Source organism: Mesoplodon bidens (genome assembly GCF_964165515.1).
Source record: "Mesoplodon bidens genome assembly, chromosome: 11".
Classification (NCBI taxonomy): Eukaryota; Metazoa; Chordata; class Mammalia; order Artiodactyla; family Ziphiidae; genus Mesoplodon; species Mesoplodon bidens.
The window spans coordinates 65734847-65755487 of record NC_138167.1 but is presented as its reverse complement, the minus strand read 5'-3'; the positions used below and the strand labels follow the sequence as shown (position 1 = coordinate 65755487).

At 58.8% G+C, this 20641-nt stretch overlaps 2 protein-coding genes across 11 annotated transcripts in view; one reads left to right on the top strand and one right to left on the bottom strand.

The window, feature by feature from the left end:
• The window catches only part of SGSM3 (small G protein signaling modulator 3), a 35015-nt gene extending 34743 nt beyond the window's left edge, over positions 1-272 (top strand). For all 7 annotated transcript variants that reach the window (XM_081248107.1, XM_081248105.1, XM_081248106.1 and 4 more), the window contains one exon: positions 62-272. In XM_081248107.1, the coding sequence (XP_081104233.1) occupies positions 62-142 (81 nt within the window). In that variant the 3' untranslated portion in view covers positions 143-272. The remainder of the gene's footprint in view (positions 1-61) is intronic.
• Positions 273-792: 520 nt separating this feature from the next.
• The window catches only part of LOC308624640 (myocardin-related transcription factor A-like), a 108223-nt gene continuing 88374 nt past the window's right edge, over positions 793-20641 (bottom strand). The window contains exons 3-14 of one of the 4 annotated variants that reach the window (XM_081248101.1): positions 19045-19100; positions 16432-16507; positions 15360-15521; positions 11712-11887; positions 11089-11220; positions 8716-8969; positions 8354-8459; positions 6111-7325; positions 5570-5665; positions 5033-5185; positions 4702-4762; positions 793-2315 (exon numbers count right to left, since the gene is read on the bottom strand). In XM_081248101.1, the coding sequence (XP_081104227.1) occupies positions 1813-2315; positions 4702-4762; positions 5033-5185; positions 5570-5665; positions 6111-7325; positions 8354-8459; positions 8716-8969; positions 11089-11220; positions 11712-11887; positions 15360-15521; positions 16432-16507; positions 19045-19100 (2990 nt within the window). In that variant the 3' untranslated portion in view covers positions 793-1812. Of the gene's footprint in view, positions 2316-4701; positions 4763-5032; positions 5186-5569; positions 5666-6110; positions 7326-8353; positions 8526-8715; positions 8970-11088; positions 11221-11711; positions 11888-15359; positions 15522-16431; positions 16508-19044; positions 19101-20641 lie in introns of all 4 variants that reach the window. The other 3 variants (XM_081248100.1, XM_081248099.1, XM_081248102.1) reach the window with 3 other exon arrangements.

Sequence of the window (20641 nt, the reverse complement as noted above, 5' to 3'; positions counted from 1 at the left end):
CTGGCCCCTTGGGCCCTGTGGTGTGCCCTGCGGCCATGACAGGAAGGCTGTTCCTGTGCAGGAGGAGAAGCAGCCCCTGAAGGAGGGCGTCCAGGACATGCTGGTGAAGCACCACCTTTTCAGCTGGGACATAGACGGGTGATGCTCTTCCTCCAGGGATCCCGTCACACCCAGGCCTCCCCAGACCCCTTGGCTACCAGGCCTCTTCCTCAAGCAAGAAAACAGCCCGGCGCTGGCCACCCACCCCAAGCTGCAAGGTTGAGGGGAGGACACACTCGGGAGCTCTGGCTGGGCACGTGGTAGGGAGTCCGGGGACACCGCCCTGGGTGCCAGGGTGCTGGTGGAGGGCAGCAGGTGGCAGGAGCAGAAGGTGGGGGCCCGGCCCAGCCTGTTACTCTCAGCGCCCGGGGGAGGGCTCTACCCCGCCAGGGTCTTTACCAGAAGCCCCGGGCCCGCTGTGCTGAACAGAAACCTCGGGAGGTGGAGCACCTCCTCTGTTCTGTCAGGTTTTGCTCAGGAGGAGGGTGGGGAGGCCGAAGGCCCCCGGCCTCTTTGATTTACAAATAAACTGTCTTTGAGACGCACCGCTCCCACCTTCTGTCTAGCCAGCTGCACGTCCCAGGTTCTGCTCTTCCCGGAGTGGGTCATATGCACAGCCAGGGATGGGAGGTGGCCTCACGGGGAGGTGCAGTCAGGGTCACCGCGTGGCACGCAGATGCTAGGACACCCAGGACACCGCCACGCCACCCCCCTCTTCCCTTCCATGGATTGAGCGAGATGGACTAACAGGCGGGGTTTTTCCTTTTTATTTTAAAAAGTTCACACAGCTTTCCCACCTCTGTCCCAGCACTGGTTCTGGTGATTCTATCCCTGATCCCCTATGAATGACAACGACAGGCCAGAAGGGAGGCCAGGCCCCAGGGCAGGAGGAGGCCATAGCTTGAGGGCCACCTGTGGCTCCACTGCTGTCCCAGGGCCGTGGTGGCTGCAGTGAGGCAGTGGGAGGGAATGTGGGCAGGGGGCCAGGAAGCACCTCTGCCCTCGTGGCACTGATACGGAGCAGGAAGCAGGACAGGTGCGGCACAGGCTGTGATGAGGCATCTATACGCGTCAAATACAAGTGATGGATGGGGCCGGGGTAAGCTGTGTTCAGCCCCGGGAGTGGTGGCTTCAGGCCCTTCCGTGTGCACAGAGTAGAACCGGGGGTGGGGGGCTGCATTCACCTCCCCCCAGCCCCAAGATATATGTGTATATATGTATGGCGATATATAATGTAGAGGTATATACACCTGTACAGAAAGCGTTTGCCACCAACCACTAAATGGTTACACTACACCAAGACACTAAAATGGCAGGGAGCCCCCCCTCCCGGGAAGCCTGGGTCAGTGGCGTTGGCATCATGAGGGTGGTGAGGTAGAGGCCCAGCCAGTTCCTTCCCTTGCAGGGAAGGGGAAGAGAAGGAAGGACATGCACCCCTTGCCCTGCCTCGCCTCCTGAGCAAGCTGCAGCAGGCAAGTGCCCCCCGACCTCACAAAAGGAGGTCAAATAGAAGCCCCTGGCCCATCCAGGCCTCCGAAACCCCAGGGTGGGACCCAGAGCCGCTTCTTGGAAGCTCTTCTCCTTGGTGAGCCAGAGCCAGGTGTGGGGACATCCTCCTCTGGCCTCCCACGGAGGGGAAAGCAGGGCCTGTGATTGTCAGGACTCACGACCACGCGGCGAGGCTGCATCAGGCAGGAGCGCGCTGAGCTCCCTGCAGTTCCCGAGGTCTCCGACTTTCCAGCCCTCCCAGCCCCCGGCTCTGCAGCCCCAGAGCTACAAGCAGGAATCCCAGTGTAGCTGCAAGTCGTGGCCGTCGAGGAAGTCCGTGGAGAAGAGGCTGGGGGCCGTGGTGCTGAGCGGGGCCAGGCTGAGCACCGGCCCGCCCGACGACAGCTCCAGCCAGTCCATGCCGTCCAGGTGGCCATCGGCCAGGTCCAGGCCCACGCTACTGGGCTCAGGCGCAAAGTGCAATTCTGAAGTGTCCATGGGGGAGGGGGGGTGGTCCAGGATGGCAGAGCTGCTCAGCATCTGGCTGTGGAGGTCGTCGATGAGGGAGAGGGGCTCCGGCCCCTCGTGCCCGCCGGTCAGCAGGGGCAGCCCTGTGCTGCTCTCCAGGAAGTCCTCCAGGCGCCCAGGGAGGGCCGGCGAGCCGGATGGAGGCGGGACAGCCTGAGGGAGCTCGGCGGACGGTGACGGCTGTGCAGCCAGGGGTGACCCGCAGGCTGCTGTCGGGGGGGACTTCTCTTTCCCTGGCTCCTTGAAATCTGCTGAGATCTCTGCCAATCAAGAAAGTGAATGGGTGTCAGAAACCAGCCTGACGATGACCTGCAGTTGGGACCCCGCCTTACACCACATACAAAAAATAACTCAAAATGGGTCAGAGATCTAAATTTAGTAGCCAAAACCACAAAACTCTTAGAAGGGAACATCTTCGTGACACTGGATTTAGTTAATGATTTCTTAGTTATAACACCAAAAGCACAGGCAGTGGAAGAAAAAAAACTGGACTACATAACAATTTAAAACTTTTGCACATCAAAGGTCACTATCAAGACTGAAAAGGCTGCACAGCAACTATACTTAAAAAAAATTAAAACAAGTGAGAAGATAATCCATGGAATGGGAGAAAATATCTGCAAGCTGTGTATCTGATAAATGATATCCAGAATAGATAACTCCTAGAACAACAAAATCCAACTGAAAAATGGACAGACAACTCAGACATCTCTCCAACAGACGCTATTCAAGTGGCCTATAAGCTCGTGAAAAGATGCTCGACGTTATTAGTCATTAGGGAAATGCAAGTCAAAACCACAGTGAGATATGTGACTTCACAATTACTAGGCTGGCTATTTTCAAAAAACTTTCTTGAAAATAAGTGTTGGTGAGGATGTGGAGCATCTGGAACCCTTGTGTGTTGCTGGTATGAATGAAGATAGCACAGCTGTGTGGAAAAACAGTTCTGTGGTTCCTCAAGAATTAAAATACAGAATAGGACCATATGATCTAGCAATTCCACTTCTGGGTATGTACCCCAAAGAATTGAAAACTGACTCAAACATACCAGTGTTCATACAGCATTACTCACAACAGCCAAAAGGTAGCAACAACCCAAATGTCCAATGGATGAAGGGCTGAACACAATGTGGTACATACACACAATGGAATACTCTTCAGCCACAAAAAGGAAGGAAATTCTGATACAAGCTACAACACGGAAGAACCTTGAGGACGTTATCCTAAGTGAAGCCAGCCAGAAACAAAACGACAAATAGTGTATGATTGCACTTAGAGAAGGTATCTAGAATAATCTTCACAGAAACAGGAAGGAGAAGAGAGGTTACGGGGTGGGGGGGCCGGGGGTAAAGGAGGAATGGGGAATCAGTGTATAAACGCCTGACCAGCTGTCTCCCACAGCCCCAGCCTCTTCAACCTGCTTCCAGCAGGCTCTGGCCATGGCCCCCCTGCAGCACCCTGGCAGACACCAGCTGCCACCACAGCACAGCCCGGGACCGGATCTTGGTCCTCGTCTTCCCCGACTGCCCATCAGCAGCCCGTGGCCTCAGGACGTCACCCTCTCGAGGGCGCACTCCCACCCTCCACCCGCTGCTCAGCCTCATTGGCTTGCGCCCCTGCCTCCACCTCGCCCTCTCTGCTCGCCCTGCCTCACTGCTCCGGACGCCCCCCCGGACGCCAACAACTCCCCAACTCCTGCCTGACTCAGCCCAGACCGTGACCGGGCTGGCCATGTGGCCCTCCACTCTGCTGTCTAGGGGCTGAGGCTGCGACCGATGCGGCCCCCGCTTGCCCCGGCCCACGCCCCCGGCGCTCATGCTGCTGCACCCAGTAACTAACTCCCCACACCCCCGGCCTCATCCTTGGCTGCCCTGGGGTCCCCTCGCCACACACCTAAGCCGTGAGGAAACCACACTGGCGCTCTCTCCAAGATACACCCAGATTCCAGCCCTTCCGTGCTGCGCCGCTGCCTCCCGGCCCACACACCCCACTCGCGCCTGGACCACCGCACCTGCCTCCCTGCTCCTGCCCTTCCAGCGGGGCAACCCTTCCCTCAAAGCTGTGCCATGGCTTCCAGCGTCACCCAGAGCCCATGGGCCTCCGCCCGGCACCCATCACACCTCCCGATCTGCCCCTGGCGCCGCCTCCCCGCCCCCGGGTGCCCGTCAGCCCTGCAGGCTCAGGAGCTCCCCAGGGACGCCGGTGGCTAAACTGCACCTGCCCAGTGAGGCTGACCCCGACACCCCTCGCACCTGCGACCCTTCCCGTCCCGGCTTTTCCTAATACCTGTCTGACATATGATAATTAACTTATTTCATCCGCCGTTCATCTCCCCACACTGGGCTATAAGCCCCGCCGAGGCAAACGTCTCTCTTGCTCACTGCTATGCCCTGGGCTGTGGGCACAGCACCGGCCATGCAGCGGGTCGGGGTGAGGCAAACGTGTCGAGGACAGCACCCCAGGGAGTCCCTGCCCAAGCCTTGGAGAAGGGACACGTCTCACACATTACCGCATCCAAAGCACCAGGCCTGCCGGGCATCGTGTTCAAGAATGAAACCAAACCCAATAACCAACCAGCCTAGGAATGGAGACGACCTGCGAAGAGACGAGGAGGTGGGGGAGCAGGGCGGCGGGCCTGGACTTTACCTCCGCTCTGAATCAGGATGTCAAACAGGTCATCCATCTGCTGGCTTGAGGAACCACGTCCCTGTGGCACAAAAAGAAGAAAACGAAATGGTGGCTCAGGGCACAGACCCTACCTTGTGGCCCCGAGCCAGCAGCCAGGCCCACAGAGCCCGGCGGCCTGCGCTCAGGCTCCCGGAGCCCATACTCACTCCTGCCCAACGGCTTCTCTCCAAGGCCGCTCTGACCTATGAGGCTGGCTCCTGCCTGCCCCACCCTCCAGCCAGGCCCGGGGGACTGTGGGAGCCGAGCCCAGCCCAGCCCACCCAGCCAGGCCCCGGTCCACCCTCTTTACCTGCTGTCTGGGCTGCTGGCTCACAGCTTCCTCATAGCCAGGCGGCTCCTTCTTCGGCAGAGAAGTGGGGGGCCCAAAAAGGGGCTGTGGCGGGTGCTCCAGGTCCCTCTGGGCTGGGGGGCCAGGGGCTGGAGAGCCAGGCTGGGACAAGAGCTAGACAGGAGAAAGGGAGGGAACCAGTGGCTGGGGCGAGGACAACAGCCCAGGGCTCACACGCTCCAGGCAGGCAAGGCGGGCAGCTCTGCCAGCTGCACTGGCTCTCGGAGAGCTTTCGTGGAAGCCCCCGGGGAAGAAGGGATGTGGGATGGGGGAGGCCCTGGCCCTACAGAGGGCGACTGACTCCCTAGGGTTTGGTACAAGCCACACGGGGCAGAGGCGGGGGGTCTCTGGGCTGATTCCCCCTCTCCTCCCTGGAGTTTCTGCCTGAGGCTGCTCAGGGGCCCGTATCCCTTCCTGAGTACCCGAGCCCTGTCACTGCCCCCCCGACCGCCAGCTCGGCAGGGCTGAGAGGCCACACAAAGCCTAAAGCAGCCTCACCTTTGGACCAGGCTGAGTGGAGGGTCTGGGCTGCAAGGGTGGCAGCAGCAGGGAGCCAGCTGCCAATGTCACCTTGGTGGGGGACAGCTGGCCTCTCTGAGGGGAAGGAGAGGAGTGGAGCTCGCATCAGGCCCAGCCTGGCGGCCCTCAGTCTATCCCAGGAAGGGCTTCCCCGACCCTCCCCTGGGCCTGTCCCACCCCATGGAGCAGGGGCAGGAGTGGCCCGGCCTGGGTGGGGCTGCTCAGGAGCCCTCAGCCGGGCACAGAAGGGTTCTGACGCCAGCGGCCAGAGCAATGGGCAGGCCCTCGTGGCCCCACCCTCAAGGCTGGGGGCCTCACACAGGTGCCTCAAACTTCTCAAGTCTGAGCACCTTCCTGGGTGACATCGGGATGGCGATCCTTAGTTTCAGAGGCTTGAAGGGAAGATTAAAGGAAGCGAGCATAACCCGCCCAGCCACGGGGGAGCCTGGTGAACAGGGCACTGTCACGAAGGGTGCCTTCATGCCCTCCTGGGGCTCCTGCCCCTCCCACACCCAGGTACCTGCTGGGGGCTCCCGCTGGCCAGGCCAGGGCTGTCTGCATTCTTATTGGTCACGGTGAGGACAAGGTGGGTCCCTGTGGAGTCAGTGAGGAGCGTGGGAGGTGTGACCCCCTTGATGAGGCTGGGGCCCTGTGGGCCCAGAAGCAGCTGCGGGGCCGGGGCTGGTTCAGGCTCGGGCAGCACGGCTTCCTGCTTCACCACCACGGCCGGGGGCACCAGGGTACAAGTGTCTACATGGTGGGCAGCTGGGCCCGCGAGGCTGGGGCCGAAGGGGCGATCAGGGCCCGGGGGCTGCCTGCTCAGCTGGCAGCTGGCAAGGCTGTTCTCCTGCTTCACTGCGGCACCGAATGTGACCAGGGCCGGGGCTGGTTCAGGCTCGGGCAGCACGGCTTCCTGCTTCACCACCACGGCCGGGGGCACCAGGGTACAAGTGTCTACATGGTGGGCAGCGGGGCCCGCGAGGCTGGGGCCAAAGGGGCGATCAGGGCCCGGGGGCTGCCTGCTCAGCTGGCAGCTGGCAAGGCTGTTCTCCTGCTTCACTGCGGCACCGAGCGTGACCGGGGCCGGGGCCGGTGTGGGCTGCTGGGCCCGCTTCTCCTGCTCCAGCTGCAGCCTGAGCCACTCCACCAGCTGCTGCTTCTGCCGGAGCATGCGGGTCAGCTCCTCGATCTGCTTGTCCTTTTCCTGCAGCATCTGGTCCTTGTCACGCCCCTCCAGCTCTGCCCGCATCCCAGGGCTGAGACAGCAGGAGCCAGCGCGGGGGCCCTCATCCTTCACAAGGACCTGCAGCGGCGAGGCCTGCAGGGGGAGCTGGGTCACTGGCGACGTCACCATCTCGCCAAAGGTGTCCCCGGGCGTGGAGTTCTCATCGCCTGTGCTGAGCAGTGAACGCTCTGAGGGGGTGGGAGACACAGGGGGCGTGGAGCCCGTGCTGCCAAACTTCACCACTCCATTGCTGGTCACCGTGGCCACCACCACCTCAGCCGGGGCCAGGCCCGCTGCCACCAGGGTGGGCCCCGTGCTTAGCCGGGCCGTGGGGAAGGCTACCACCACCTCGCCAGCCTTGGGCAGGATGGAGGCAGCGGTGGGGCCCTTGGGTGCTCCAGCGGCGGGACTGACTTGCTCCTGGTAGGCACGCAGGCGCTCAATCAGGTCTGTTTTGGTGCCCGAGACGGGCAGTGACCGCAACTTCAGCTCCTGCTTCAGCTCTGCCACCTGCAAGGGGGTGGAGAGTCCAGGCAGTCCTCGTCTATCTGGACCCCACTGGCCGCTTCAGATGTATCAACCACCTGACCCTCCCACAGCCCTGGGGGGCGAGACGTGCATCTGCCAGGCTGGCCCCCTCCTCCTCGCTGTCCTCACACCAGGGGCATGGTGCCTGGTGCTCGATAAATACTTAATTGAACTGACTGGATTTTACAGATGAGAAAACAAGAGCTCATGGAAGTGAAGTAACTTCTTCAGGATCACACAGCTGGTGATGGGCAGAGCCAGGGGTTACAGCCGGGTCTGAGGGACTCTGAGGCCTGTGTCCAGCTCCCCCCAAAAGGGCTGCATCTTGCTAGGATCCCGCTCATGACTGAGGAGGGAGCAGACTGGTTCAGAGGACAAACTCTCCAGGGAGAATGTGACCCACTCCCCTTTCTGATCAGGGCAGAGAAAACAGGCCAGGCCTGGGGTGTCTCCCGCCCTTCAAAGCCCAGGGCACGAGCGCAGCCTGTGGCCCAAGTGGGGGTTGCTCTCTCCCAGGCCAACGCAGCACTTGTAGAGCAGATTCAGAAGGACAGTAGCCGGCCGCATGGAAAGGGCAGGTGCTGAGTCTGAACCCTGGCTCAACTGCTGGCCGGACCCATGACCTCAGGCAAACCTCTCTATCCCTCGACGCCTCTGCTTGCTCATCCTTAAGCCGGGGTAACACTCCCCGTTTCTCATACTGCACTGTAGAGGCTGAGGAAAACGAGAGGTGCACAAGTGCTCAGTAAGCCCTGCGGCCCTGGACAGATACTGGCTGGCGTCGTTAATGACGATGACCACGATGACGAGGCTAATGCCGCGGATGACCAGGGCCAGGTGGGCCTCAGAGCAGGTTCCAGGTGCCTCTGCTGGAGCTCTGCTCTGCCTCCTGCAGCCGTGCTCCTGGGCCAGCCGCCTCCCCTGCCTGAGACCCAGCACCTGACCGCCCCCATGAGAGGCCAGGCTGGCAACAGCACAAGGCCTCCAGGGGGATGCGTGCGACCGCTTACCTTCATGTCGTCCAGGTTGGCAGGCAGGGCCCCCGGCTTGCCAGTCAACGAGGTGCTGTTCTGACGTACCAGCCCACTGGGCCCATGGGCGCCCGAGCCGGAGCTGCTGCTGGTAGCGGAAAGGCTGCGCGTCAGGGGGGCCCCACCGCTTCCCAGAGCCTCCCCTGCTGGCCTGAGAGGAAGAGAGGACAGGAATGAGGCCCCGCCAGGTCTCGCCCTCGGCCTCTGCGGGCCGGGTGGAGAGGAGCAAGGGGCAAGGGCCCCGCCCACAGAGCACTGGACCAGGACCAAAGGGTCCTTCATGTCAGGGCCGCCCGCATCTGCCCGTCCCGGTGCCTGCGGGCTGAGGGGGGGGGGCCTACTTTGGCGGGGCGGGCAGGATGGTCTGGTAGTTGTAGTGCTGCTGCTGCTGCTGATTGAGGATCTGGAGCTGCAGGAAGAGCTGCTGCTGCTGCAGGATCCTGGCGTAGGAGGAGTCCATGGGGGGCGCCCCCTTGTCCTGCTTCTGGTCCGGGGGGATGTACTGGTGATACTTGAGCTTCTTCACCTTCGGCTTCAGCTCCTTGGCCTTCTTGCTGCGCTGCGACTTCTCACCGGCAGACTTGGGTTGGCTTTGCTGTGGGCATGGGAGACAAAGGGCGCTGTCAGGGGCAGCTGAGTGGCTTCTGGAAAGGCCCCGCCGCCCACCCTGCCCTGTCCACGCTCCCTGCCGGATGGCACCCCTCCCAAAGCAGAGGCCTCCTCAGTGCCCGGGAGTGTCCAGGGAGGGGGCGAGGGCTGATGGGGGGCGGGGCTTGTGACTGGCTCTGCTCTTTAAAGAGCTTCTAGCCCAAGTGCACAGGCCAGGCAGCCTTCCTGTGACCCTGAGCAGAGTGAAGGGGACGACGAGGTGAAAAGAGCTGTTCTACGGAGCTCGCTCGCGCAGCCCACACTGGGCGCTTTACAAAAGCCGCGTCACACAGACCTGCAAAAACCCTGCCTCCCCAAGAAAGAGGCTCAGGGGAGCCACGCGCTCAAGGCCACACAGTGACTGGGACCTCGCTGCGCGAACCCTGGACTCCAGAAGCTCACGTTCATTCACCGACGGGGCGGCTGGCACACAGGGAGGCCGTCTCCCCGGTGAGGAGGGTGGAGGCGGTGTGGGCAAGAGTGAGCAGGGCGCTGAGCGCTGGGGAAGGAGCGAGGAGGGCCTCGCGGCTTCTGAGCAGAGAACAGCAAGCGGGAGGGTGGAGACTCGATGCGGGGCTCAGCTGGGGTCTGACCAGGGCGCCACGGGCACTGACGGGATGTGGAAGGAGGTGACCGACTAGAGGGAGAAGGGACAACAGCGCATGTGGCAGCCGAGCGGCTACAAGGTCACGGTTTTGAGCTTCAGCAACAGCGTGTGACAATGGTGGCCCCTTCGCAGAAGTCGGGAAGAGGTGCCGGTTGGCCAGGGTAGGGAGAGTCGGGGAGAAGGTGCGGGGCTGCTGGGACCGGAGAGCACCCGAGAGGAGGGAGAGGGGTCCGCTGAGAGGCCCTGGCAAGGCTGAGCGCGTGAGAAAGAGGCCGAGGGCAGCCCGGGAGAACCCCACTGAAAGGGAAGAAGATGGGGAGCCCAGCGAAAGCCACCAGAGAGGAGCGCGACCTGAGGCAGGTCTGAGGCAGCTGGGGGCTCAGCTTGGAGGAGAGTTCGTGGCGGGGCTGGGGAGCTGGGACAGAGGCCGAGGCACTACCGGGAAAGAGGAAGTTAGATAGACACACATACACTGTTCTCGCAAACGGGAAGTGGGCAAAGGAAGGCACCAGTCGTGTGACGAGGAGCAGGTCTGAGGGAGGAATTTGGAGGGAAAACCTCAGACATCTGCGGCCAGTCAGGAATAGACCGCAGAGGCAAGGGAGGTGCCGGCTGCTAGGGGAGCGGCCGGGAGCCAGCAGGGTGCCAGGGCACCACTGACCGGGAGGAGCAGGCCTGGGGCGGGGACGCCACACGGGAGGGCCATGGAGACCCCGCCAACCATCTGGGCGCGCCCGGAGGCACAGGAAGGCTTCGCTAAGGCTGTGAGCCGCAGCAGAGGAACGTGGGCGGCCAGAGGCTCCAGGCCAGGGCCAGGGCCTGTGTGGCGGGACTGGAGAATCAGTCTAGATGGGAAGCAAGCCGGGCGGGAAGGAAGGGCACCTGCCCAGCAGGCGTGGAGCACAGGCTGGAGGGCGGCAGTCAGGGCCAAGGTCCGAGAGGCCGAGGGAGAAAGCTCGGCTGGGCGGGGAGGACCGGACACCGGCTGTTGGTGCTGCTAAACTTAACCTCAGCGTGCAGCACCGTGTTCCCACACAAAGGTCCCCATGGGTGTCTCGTGGGGTTGATGGTAAATGCCTTCAGGTATCTTAGGCCTTGGAGGAAGAGAGTGACAACAAACACCCGGCACGGCTGGCTGGGTGACCTCAGGCCCATCGCCTCCCTTCTCGGTTCTGTCACAGCCTCACGAGGCTCTGAGTGGACAGAGGGGGCGTGTGGGCGTGTCTTCCTGGGGCGGGCAGTGAGAGCCCGGCCCGCTGTGCTCAGTGAGCGGTGGCCGCGGCTGTGACGGCCACCGTGCGTGGAGGGAACAGGAGATCTCCCAGAGCACTGTGGTGACCTCGGCTGGTCCCGGACCAGGAGGAGAAGAGAGCCAGCCCCACTCCCCACACTGGGACAGAGTCACGGCAGGGCTCAGAGGGGAACGGGGAGGAGAGGGCGGTCAGCTAGAGGTCTGCACCTTAATGAGCGTGGGGAGGGGCTTGGCGGTGGCGACCGTGGTTCCGTTGGCGAGGCTGGGCGGTGGAGGAGGCTGCTCCGCCAGGAAGACTGTTTCTCCAGACTCTGGGCCCACGGGGAGTTGAGACACGGCCTGGGAGAGAAGAGGGGAAGTGAGGACACGCCCACCCCTTCTCGTGGCCCCGGAAGCTGCGCCATGTCCAGGCTTCAGCTGGTGGTGCGTCCCTGCCCTGCCCTGCCCGGAGGTGGGTGGCTGTCACCCCCTCGGACGCCATCACCATTAGGGGGCAAATGACGGGCAAAGACGAGAGGGATGAAAAGAGCAGCCTCCAGGGTGGCAAGGGGACAGGGAACTAGAAAAGGGGAAGACAGAGGGTGGTGAAATATCACGGAACTGAACACACTCAGGAGAAGTGGCTGTTCCGAATGAGCAGACATGGGGCAGCAGGGAGGCCTCTGAATCTAACTGCAAGGCTGCCCAGCCGGCATCCTCCACAAGGACCCACCGCCGCACTTTCTGGCTTCCCCGTCCCACCTGGCCCAAGCAAGGCGACCTCATCCTGGGCCACTCCGGTAGGTCTGGGGCCCCTGAGCAGGGGAAGCACCTGTAGTGGACAAGCTCACCTGAGTGGGGGACACAGAGGTGGCACTGGGCAGTGGCTCGCTGACTCGGGCTTCCAGGGGTGACGGCACCGAGCCCTGGGACTCATGGCTGGCAGGCTGCTCAGGAGATAAGGCATCGCTGCTGTCCTCATCAAAGGAAGAGCTGTCTGCTACTTTCGGGTAGTTCACCTGGCCCACTGAAAGCCAAGGCCAGGGTGAGACTCCTCCAGCAAATGGGAAGAGGCTGTCCCAGTGAGGCGCCTGCCCCGTGGCCCCAGCAAGCAGCGGGAGAAGGAGGCCAGCAGCCGACCTGCCTCCTGTGTCCAAAAGAGCTCAAGGAAAGCTTGTCATCACGACCCGAAACAAAGGCCAGGAAGAGTCAGTCCCACCAGGCCATCAGAGCACTCCCCTTGGTGGGGAAAGGCCTGATCATTAACCCCTTGCTTTTAACTCCACCCTGAGTTCAGTCTTCCAAGTCAGGGTCTGCCCTCCCGCCCCACAGCCTGCCACCTCCTCCACCTCCTGTTTCCCTACTGTTGAAGGCACTTTATTCCCAACCTGTGGCTGCACAAAACTCTCCTCTCCTCCCAGAGGCTCATGGACCCTGCGATCAGGGACGGAAGGAGTTTGGGTAACAGCTATGCAGGTGCAGCTCCTCCCCTGGGCTGCCCGACTCCCCGAAGACCAGGAGGAACAGACAAAAGAGCCTCCCGGAAAAGGGCCACCTGCTTGCACAGGTGAAGCACATCAGTGGAAGGACAGCGACCTCCCTTCAGCAGCCAGTGACTCCCAGAGACCCACGTCCTGGGGGCAGGCCTGCGCTCCTGGGCAGGGACCAGGCTGGGTGGGAGAAGCAGAAGCAGGGACTCGGCGTGGGAATCCCAGATGCAGAGGGAAGGAAAGAAGGGGACGGGGCAGGCAGGGTACTTCAAAAGACTCCTGTCACAACCCCGTCGCCAGCACAGTCAGGGGAGAAGTTCTGCACCGGCACTGTCCACACAGGGGGAATGCAGCAGCGGCGCAGAGGTGAGCCGGCGGCCATGCCAGGGACGCAGCCGCGGCGGGAAGACCACAGATGAGGAACAGGAGCAAGCCTGGAACTCTCCCAGCAGACCCTCCCCCGCTCCAGGGCCGTGACCGGAGGCGCTCTGCCCCTGGGACCCAGCAGGACGCCCCTGAGCTTGTCCCCCAACCCCCCACCCGCCCTCCCAGGGGCCCACAAGGAGCGCGGAGGGGACGCAGCTCGCTGACAGTGGGCCCTTCTCGCCGGTCACGCTAGGTCTAGGTGCCCTCCCACAGTCTCTTGCTCCCAGAGGGGGGAACCTGCCATGGCACAGCAGCCACAGGACAATGGGACTCAGGATGGAGGAGCTGCGGGTCCACCCCCGCCCCAGCCCAGCCTGAGGAAGCTGCTGGCCATGCTGCAGCGGCCCCAGGGTCTGTCAGGCCAGGTCACTGCGGGGCCCACCCCTCTCTCCTGCAGCCAGGGCGGCCCGGATGGGGCCCTGCCCGCGGGAGTTCACGGGCCAGGTACCCTGGAGCCCAGCCGCTGCTCTGCTGGCGGGAAACATGGACGCTGAGGGGAGGCCGGCCATGACTCCGACGATCAGCTGGCGGCGCGTGTGTGAGCAGATGGCCGCGGGTGTGTGGTGCCGTCTGGGAGACGGAGGCTGTCTGCGAAGCCCCTCCCATCCCGGCGCACACCCCGCTCTGCCTCCCCCTCCATCCCCACCTCCTCAGCCTCTCCCCCGACTTCTTCCTCTCAGCCCTAAACCTGCTCGTTGCTCTCAGCCTAAACATCCTCCTTGACCACCATGTCCCTCCCTCCTCTCCACTCTGTTCTTGAACCGACGGGCCACGTCTGCTGTCACCACCGCCTTGCCTCCTGCTCGCTCACTGCTGGCGAATGCCCCTTTCTCCCCAGTCACCAGTGATGACCTCGTTCCAAACTAAGCTACTTCCCGGCCTCAAACAAGCCGTATTCCGCCAGGGCTCCAGGCCACACTGCCCCCGCTGTCCCCTCTGCACCCTCTCTACTTGGCAAACGGACTCGACGTCCAGGTGGGCCCCAAACATGCCGTCAGCCCCACCGCCATCCGCGTCCCTGAGAGAAGCCCATCTCGGACGGGATCTCGCTGCCCCTGCTGCACGCCGCTGTCCTACATTGTCCACGACAGAGCCGCCAGCTGGTCTGTAATGAACGTCACTGCAGACAGCAGCAGCCCTTCCCCAAGTCTCCCCGGGCACCCAGGACTGTGCCGGGCCCTTCACAGCCATCATCACCTGGGAGCCTGCAAACTGGCCTGAACGGCAGGTGACTTGGCTACGATGTCACAGGGCCCTGGTCCTTCTAACTACGTGGCGCCACACGTGCCTGGGAGCTAGACTCAGAAATCACTTGTGCACACGGCAGCCTTCTCCATCAGACTGAGTTATCTGAGGGCAGCTGCAGCATATTCTGTTCGTCTCTGTAACGGGAGGACTCACACAGGCCTGGCACGTGGCTGACTCTCAGCAAACATTTACCAGACTTGGGCTGGCTGGAGAGTCCAGAACTGACCTTGGCCCAAATGCTGTCGTGGAATCTGGTGAAGGTCCGGGCAGGAAAACACTGACACAAGGTGAAGTGAATGCCAGGGCAAAGCAGGGAGTTAAAGGGGAAGAGGGCGGTCAGGGTGCCTCCTCTGCAGGTGCAGATGAGGCCCCAGAGACCGGTCTCCTCTGAGCCAGGGCTCGGGCCCAACGTGGCCTGCTTTGGGCCTCCTCCTGTGCCCTCCCCTGCCCTGCCCAAAGAGCTAGCTCCCTTCTAGGTGAGAGCATCTGAGCCTCCTGAAGGCACAGCTGCTCCCCAGGGACAGGTCTCAGGCCCGCGGCAGCAAAAGAAACATGTCTGTACCGACAGTTACCAAAGTCTGAGGGAATCATGTCTGCACACCTGCCTGTGGCACACGAGGCCCTGCACGTCCTGGACCCTGTGGCCTCCCCCTCACGTCTCGACACCTGCTTCCAGCTCCACGTGCAGGCGGCTCCTTCTGCCCGCTGCATACACTTTAATTCCTACTCACCCGCACCCCCATCTGGGCCTCACCTCTTCTGACGCCGATGCCCCCTGTCGGGGCCGGGGTGGGTGGCCCTCCATCTCACTCTCACCTATTTCCTTGCCTGTATCTGCTCCTGGGCTTGAGCTCCATAAGGACGAGGGGCTTGGTCTACCTTGTGCGGCTGTGGCCCTAGCACCTAGCACACTGCTTGGATCAATTGACCTTTACTGAGTGAACTATCTGAGGAGAGTGCCAGGCTCCAAGAAGAGATTTCACTAATGAAAAGAAACCGCAGGTACAGTTTCAAGGTCCCAGCGTCTCCACGTGCTCACACACACCACCCCGGACATCTACCTACCTTCTCTGGGGAAGAGGGACAAGCCCCTGCACTCACAGAGATGTGAAGTGGACAGAGGCCTCTCTGTCACTGACGTAGTTATTTTGGCACGGCGCTGATCTGTGAGGCCACTGGCGCTGTCCCAGGCTCACAGGACCCGTTTATCAGGCTCTCATACTCTGTACCTCGGCTCCCCCAAGGCTAAGCAGGAAGTCAGGGAGCAAGCGGTCCAGAGCCCATTCCCTCTGCGCCCTGCCTTCAAGTCCACACGTGGTGGCCGGGCCTCCTCACCAATGAGGGCTTCCTTCAGGCTAGACTCCACAGGCAGGATATTCTTCTCCACCAGCTCCATGGGGCCAGGCCTCTGCGCAATCTTCTCATTGAGGTCATCGGCCAGCCTGGCTCTTTTCAGCTTCAGCTGCTTGGCCTGCAGGGAAGGCTCGGCCGAGGTCTCTGCCCGTGGGAGAGAATGGAGTATAGAAGGATATAGGAATGAGCTGGCTCTGCCCTGGGAACTCCAGAGCAGCTCCCCTTCCCTCTGGGGAAGGAGCAGAGACCATGAGAATGCAAATCACATCCCAGGCAGAGTACGGTGGCCCGGCTTGAAGTTTCATAAGGATAGAAGAAGGGGCCCCCGCTGTGGACAGTGTGTGGTCACACGCAACAATGGTCACTAGGCACAGGCTGGCCCAGACGACTCTCTGAGCTGGAGCTAGAGCTGAAGGAGCACCAGGCAATGGGTGGTGTCTCCTCTCCCTCAAGCTCGCTGCGTTATGGGGACAATTCGCCTCCCTGCTCTAGGTCTCAGTGTCTTCCTCTGCGAAGTGTGGGGTTCAGTCTAGGAGAGTCTTCTTCCAACCCCAAAGTGGTTTCAAAACCAAACAAAAAATGAATAGACTCAAGCCAAAACCTTTCCTTCCCTAGAATGAGGAAAGAAGTGTGTGTGGGCAGGTGGAGTACGTCTGGGATGACCTTGCTTGCACTTCACAAGTGCTCCTGTAAATACTGAGTGAGCGAATGAATGGATGGATGAAGGAATGAATGAAAACAGAAAGTAAACACATTTAAAAACAGAGTTGGAGGAAAGGATTTCATACCGAGGTTTTATGAGATCCAGGGCCACCACATGGCCATAGAAAAAGGGAAAGCCACCCCAAGAGAATGTGATTGTGCTCCTTTGGGAATTCCCAAAAACCAGTGGTGGTGCCCACAGCACTGCTGTTTTACTGCGTTAAGGCTCTGGCTTACACTGTCAACAGAAATGGGAGTGATGAAGAAGAGGGAAGACAAAACGTGGGTGGTGCAGGGGTGAAAACAGTGAGAACAAGGGTTTAGATGAGGAAGCATTTCCAATCTAACACACCTTCCAAAATGTGCATCCTGACCAGCTCCGATCTCTCCGGCCGGGAACGAATCTTCCGCTTCAGGTAGTCCTCTGTCTATAGAAAAAAAACACACCAAGCAGCTCTCAGATCCAGGTCACAAGCTTATGGCATGAAGAGGACCAAAAAGCAGCCGTGCCTTTAGTGGGTCACCTCTGCAGCCCCCACAGCCTCAGCCTGGAGACTGCAGGGTCCTGAGGCCTGGAAGGACGCGTCCACTTTCAGCGCACCTGCCCAAGGGCATCATCCATCTGTCAAGACCATTTGTCGCTCTGAGGCTGGACTACTAATATATTTTTTAACCTATTACTTTTACTATCATATGTTATGTTCATCAAAGAAAATTCAGAAAATTAGAAAGTAAAACAACAATAAAAATTTTTAATCATCCACCGTTAGTATTTGGGGATATTTGTTTCTAATCATTCTTCCATGCAAAAGATAAGTTTAATTTTGCAAAGCTATAATCATACTGAATATAATTTTATACCTTATTTCAAAAAACTTGGCATTGCCTGATACCATGAGCATTTTCCATTCACTCTGAATGGCTGCCAAGTAGAGTACTAATTTTGATACATGGTGTCATAGCTCTAGTTCCTTAAAGTCTCATGTCCTCATATCTGCATTTCTGAGACGCCAAGCAAATTAAACCATTCCCTCAACAGTCCCAGAGCCAGCCCACTGCCTGGCGCTCATGTTATAATGTCTGACCCACATTATGATGTCTGGATTTGTCTGACTCTAGAGCCTGTGCTCTTAACCTTTGCACCAGAATTTTACAAACCATAGGTCAAGATGATTAGTGGGTCAGGACCAGCACAGGATAGGGTAGGATAGGACAGGACAGGACAGGACAGGACAAGACAGAGCAGAGTAGGGTAGAGTAGAATTGAATAGAAAACAAAGTATCAGAGCATACTGCATGCCTGCAGCAAGGTAAAGACTTGCTCCTTGGACTGGCCTTGGTGCTTTGACTGGTCAGCTCTGTGCCAGCCCCAGGGTGGTGCTGGGCTCTCCAGGAGATGGCTTACAGTGGCCGCGGGTTCAGGGCCTATCACCCATCTGCAGTGGGCAGAAGTACTGTCATGGCTGCTGGAAAAGACGGCAGAATAGGTGTACACTGCACGTCTTCACAGACAGCAGAGGGAGGCATACGGTACTGATGAAGAAAACACCTGGAGCCCACACACCAAGGTTTAAATCCCAGTAAGCTTGCCACTTACTAGCTGGACAAGTTAGTTAACCTCTCTTAACTGCATCTATTAAGATAAAGATAGTAACACCTAATTCATAAGAGCTGATGTGAACATAAACAAAAAAAGGGTACAATTTCACATATAAAAGTACTCAATAGGGCTTCCCTGGTGGCGCAGTGGTTGAGAGTCCGCCTGCCGATGCAGGGGACACGGGTTCGTGCCCCGGTCCGGGAAGATCCCACATGCTGTGGAGTGGCTGGGCCCGTGAGCCATGGCCGCTGAGCCTGCGCGTCCGGAGCCTGTGCTCCGCAACGGGAGAGGCCACGGCAGTGAGAGGCCCGCGTACCACAAAAAAAAAAAAAAAAGTACTCAATAAACTAGTAGCTGTACTAATTAGTTTGTATTTACTCCTTGCCTTGGAGAAGCAGGCCAGGAAATGGTGCCAAGTCTTAAGACTGGGTTGAGGGCACAGGCAATGACATTCCTTTTCTCCCTGCTGTATTCTCTCATCCTCCCAGCCACTGAAACAGTGCAGCTGGTCACTCCTTTGGTTCCCAGGACCTGTGACCTCATTCTTCCCACTCACTCTAAGAATTAATCATAATTTTCCTTAGAAATTTGTTTAAAATAAAATAAAGACAGAAGATAGTAAGATAAGTCTTGGAGGTAAATATTTCAGAGTCTCTGAAAGAGCTGTGGGTCTTAGGGAGCCCCGGCCTATGATCCTCCATCTGGGGAGGTTCTCTTCCCTTGTCTTTTACATAAAAGAGAAAAGTGAAGGGGCTGAGAGGGAGAAGCATGTTCTGGCGACTTCCCTATCTCCGCCCACACTGGGCAGAATATCCCCTGAGGCCCCCGAGGGAACTGAAACTGAGGGGGACAGTGCAACAAGCCAGGTGCTGCAGTGTGAACCTGAGCTCAGAGGGACCCAGCTTCTGCTTCCACGGCCTCAAGTGGACCCTGGCTGCTCAGGGGCACACGGAGACCAGTAAGGTTTCCATGCCCATTCTGGAGAGGTGTGGGCAGTGTGGCCAGACAGGAGGGACCACCACTCAGCAAGCTTTTCCGTGGCTGGTGGTCGCGTCCTAACAGCTACAAAAGGCTAAGTGGAATTAAAGATGGGAAAATACTAGTGGTCTCCAAACCAAAAGAAGGGAGGTGACCATTACATACCTTTGAATGTACTAAAGGAGGAGACTCATTCTGCTCATGGCCCATATCATCACACTGGGAGACGCTGGGGTGGGGATGAAACAGAAAAGCCAGAGCTTTCTATTTAGAACCATAAGGCCAGGGCTGACCCTGGAGGCAACGCTAGACTGGAAGGAAGATGACAGCAGCACAACAGGCTCTGAAAATGCTCTTAGGAATCCCTTGGGACGCAAGGTGCCTTACCCTGGCCCGCTCCAAGCTCCTTCTCTGCTCATGAAATGCAGCTGGACTTTTCAAAGCTGTTGGGAGAAGAATCATAAAAGAATTACTTTATAGTGAAGCATCATGTCTACTGCTACAATTTACAGTGGAGAAGGTATCTTAAATTCAAGTTAATTTTAGCAGTACTATTAATATCAGCTGAAGTGAAGAAGAAAACGGCACCTGAGTAAGCACATATCTTTATGGTTCAGCTACCCCGTCAAAACCATTCTGGTTACTTTGCTCCTAGTGGAAACAGTCACTGCCTAAGCTTGGGCTCTATAAGGTACACCCATGGAATATAACTTTAATATAATCCTTATGGAGCAGTCAATTCTCCAAGAATGCCCACTGGGCCTCCCTTTACTCTCGGGGAGACCGGGACACAGAGCAGAGCTGCAAGTTGGGTCCACCCACTTTCCTTCTCCAACCTCATCAGGAATCGCAAAGTGACCGAACTGTCTGAATGAGGCAGTTAAACCAAAAAGACATGCGTCTACTTGGGTGCCATTTCCTTCTTCGGTTCAGCTGGTATTAACAGTGCTGCTAAAATTAACTTGAATTTCATCTTGAAGGACTAAAAGAACTTCACCATGATTGTATGGTTAACCTTGGTGCACATAACCAGCAGCTGACCAGAAGGCTCACTGTATCCCCCGTCAGGGACCCGGCTCTTTTCTGGGGCTACCACCACATGGCCACAGCTCGCAACTCAGCAAAGCACACCGAGGGTGGGGAGACCAAAGCAGGACTCTCTACAAACGCAGCGCCGTGAAGAGAGTCTGTGTCAAAAACTCAGCAGATAACGAGTTGGGACACCCTGAGGACGAGAGGGGAAAAGGCCTGACTCACTTCAAGTAGGGAACAACAGCAGTAAGAGAGAAATTCGTAAGACCGTGGTCAGTTTCACTTCTGCTGCCCTAGAATTTCAGAGCAGCTGTGAAACTCTGTGTGCAGATAACTTTTGCTGGGCTGCTGGCTGTGGTAGGAGTGCAGGGGTAAGGAGACGCTAAAAGTAGCCAGAGCACAGATATGACCCTATCCTGCCTGGGCCTTTGCGCTTCCTCCCCCGATCCCACCCCCAGGGGCTGGGCCTCAGCAGCAGCAGTACCCGAAGAAAGCTCCAAATGTCACTGCAGTACTTCTTTTTTTCTTTAAGTTTTTTTTTTTTCCTAATATTAAAATAAAAAAGAAACTCATTTTAAAAGATCAGTTAGAAGTACCCTATCTTCTAACGGCAGGGGGAGCGCTAGATTTAACAAATATTCTCTAAGGAAAACCAGCACAGTCTCCCTCCCCAAGCTACCAGAGCATTCCAAAGCACGACCCAGGCCATCCCAGCTCTAATCTGAAGGTCTTGGCATCTCAGTGGGTAAGCAGACAGCCCCTGCACCTGCTTCTACTGAGTAAAGCTGGTTCAACTCCAAAATCAGCCTCCAAAAGTCCTGATATGCAGGGTGTGATGGACCAGCAGGGAATGAACACACAACCTTGCTCTAGGAGCGCTTATCACACAGATGAGACGAGAAGCACTAAGAATCAAAGCAAAACTCAGTGTCCGCCCCGCCCCCCCAGCTGC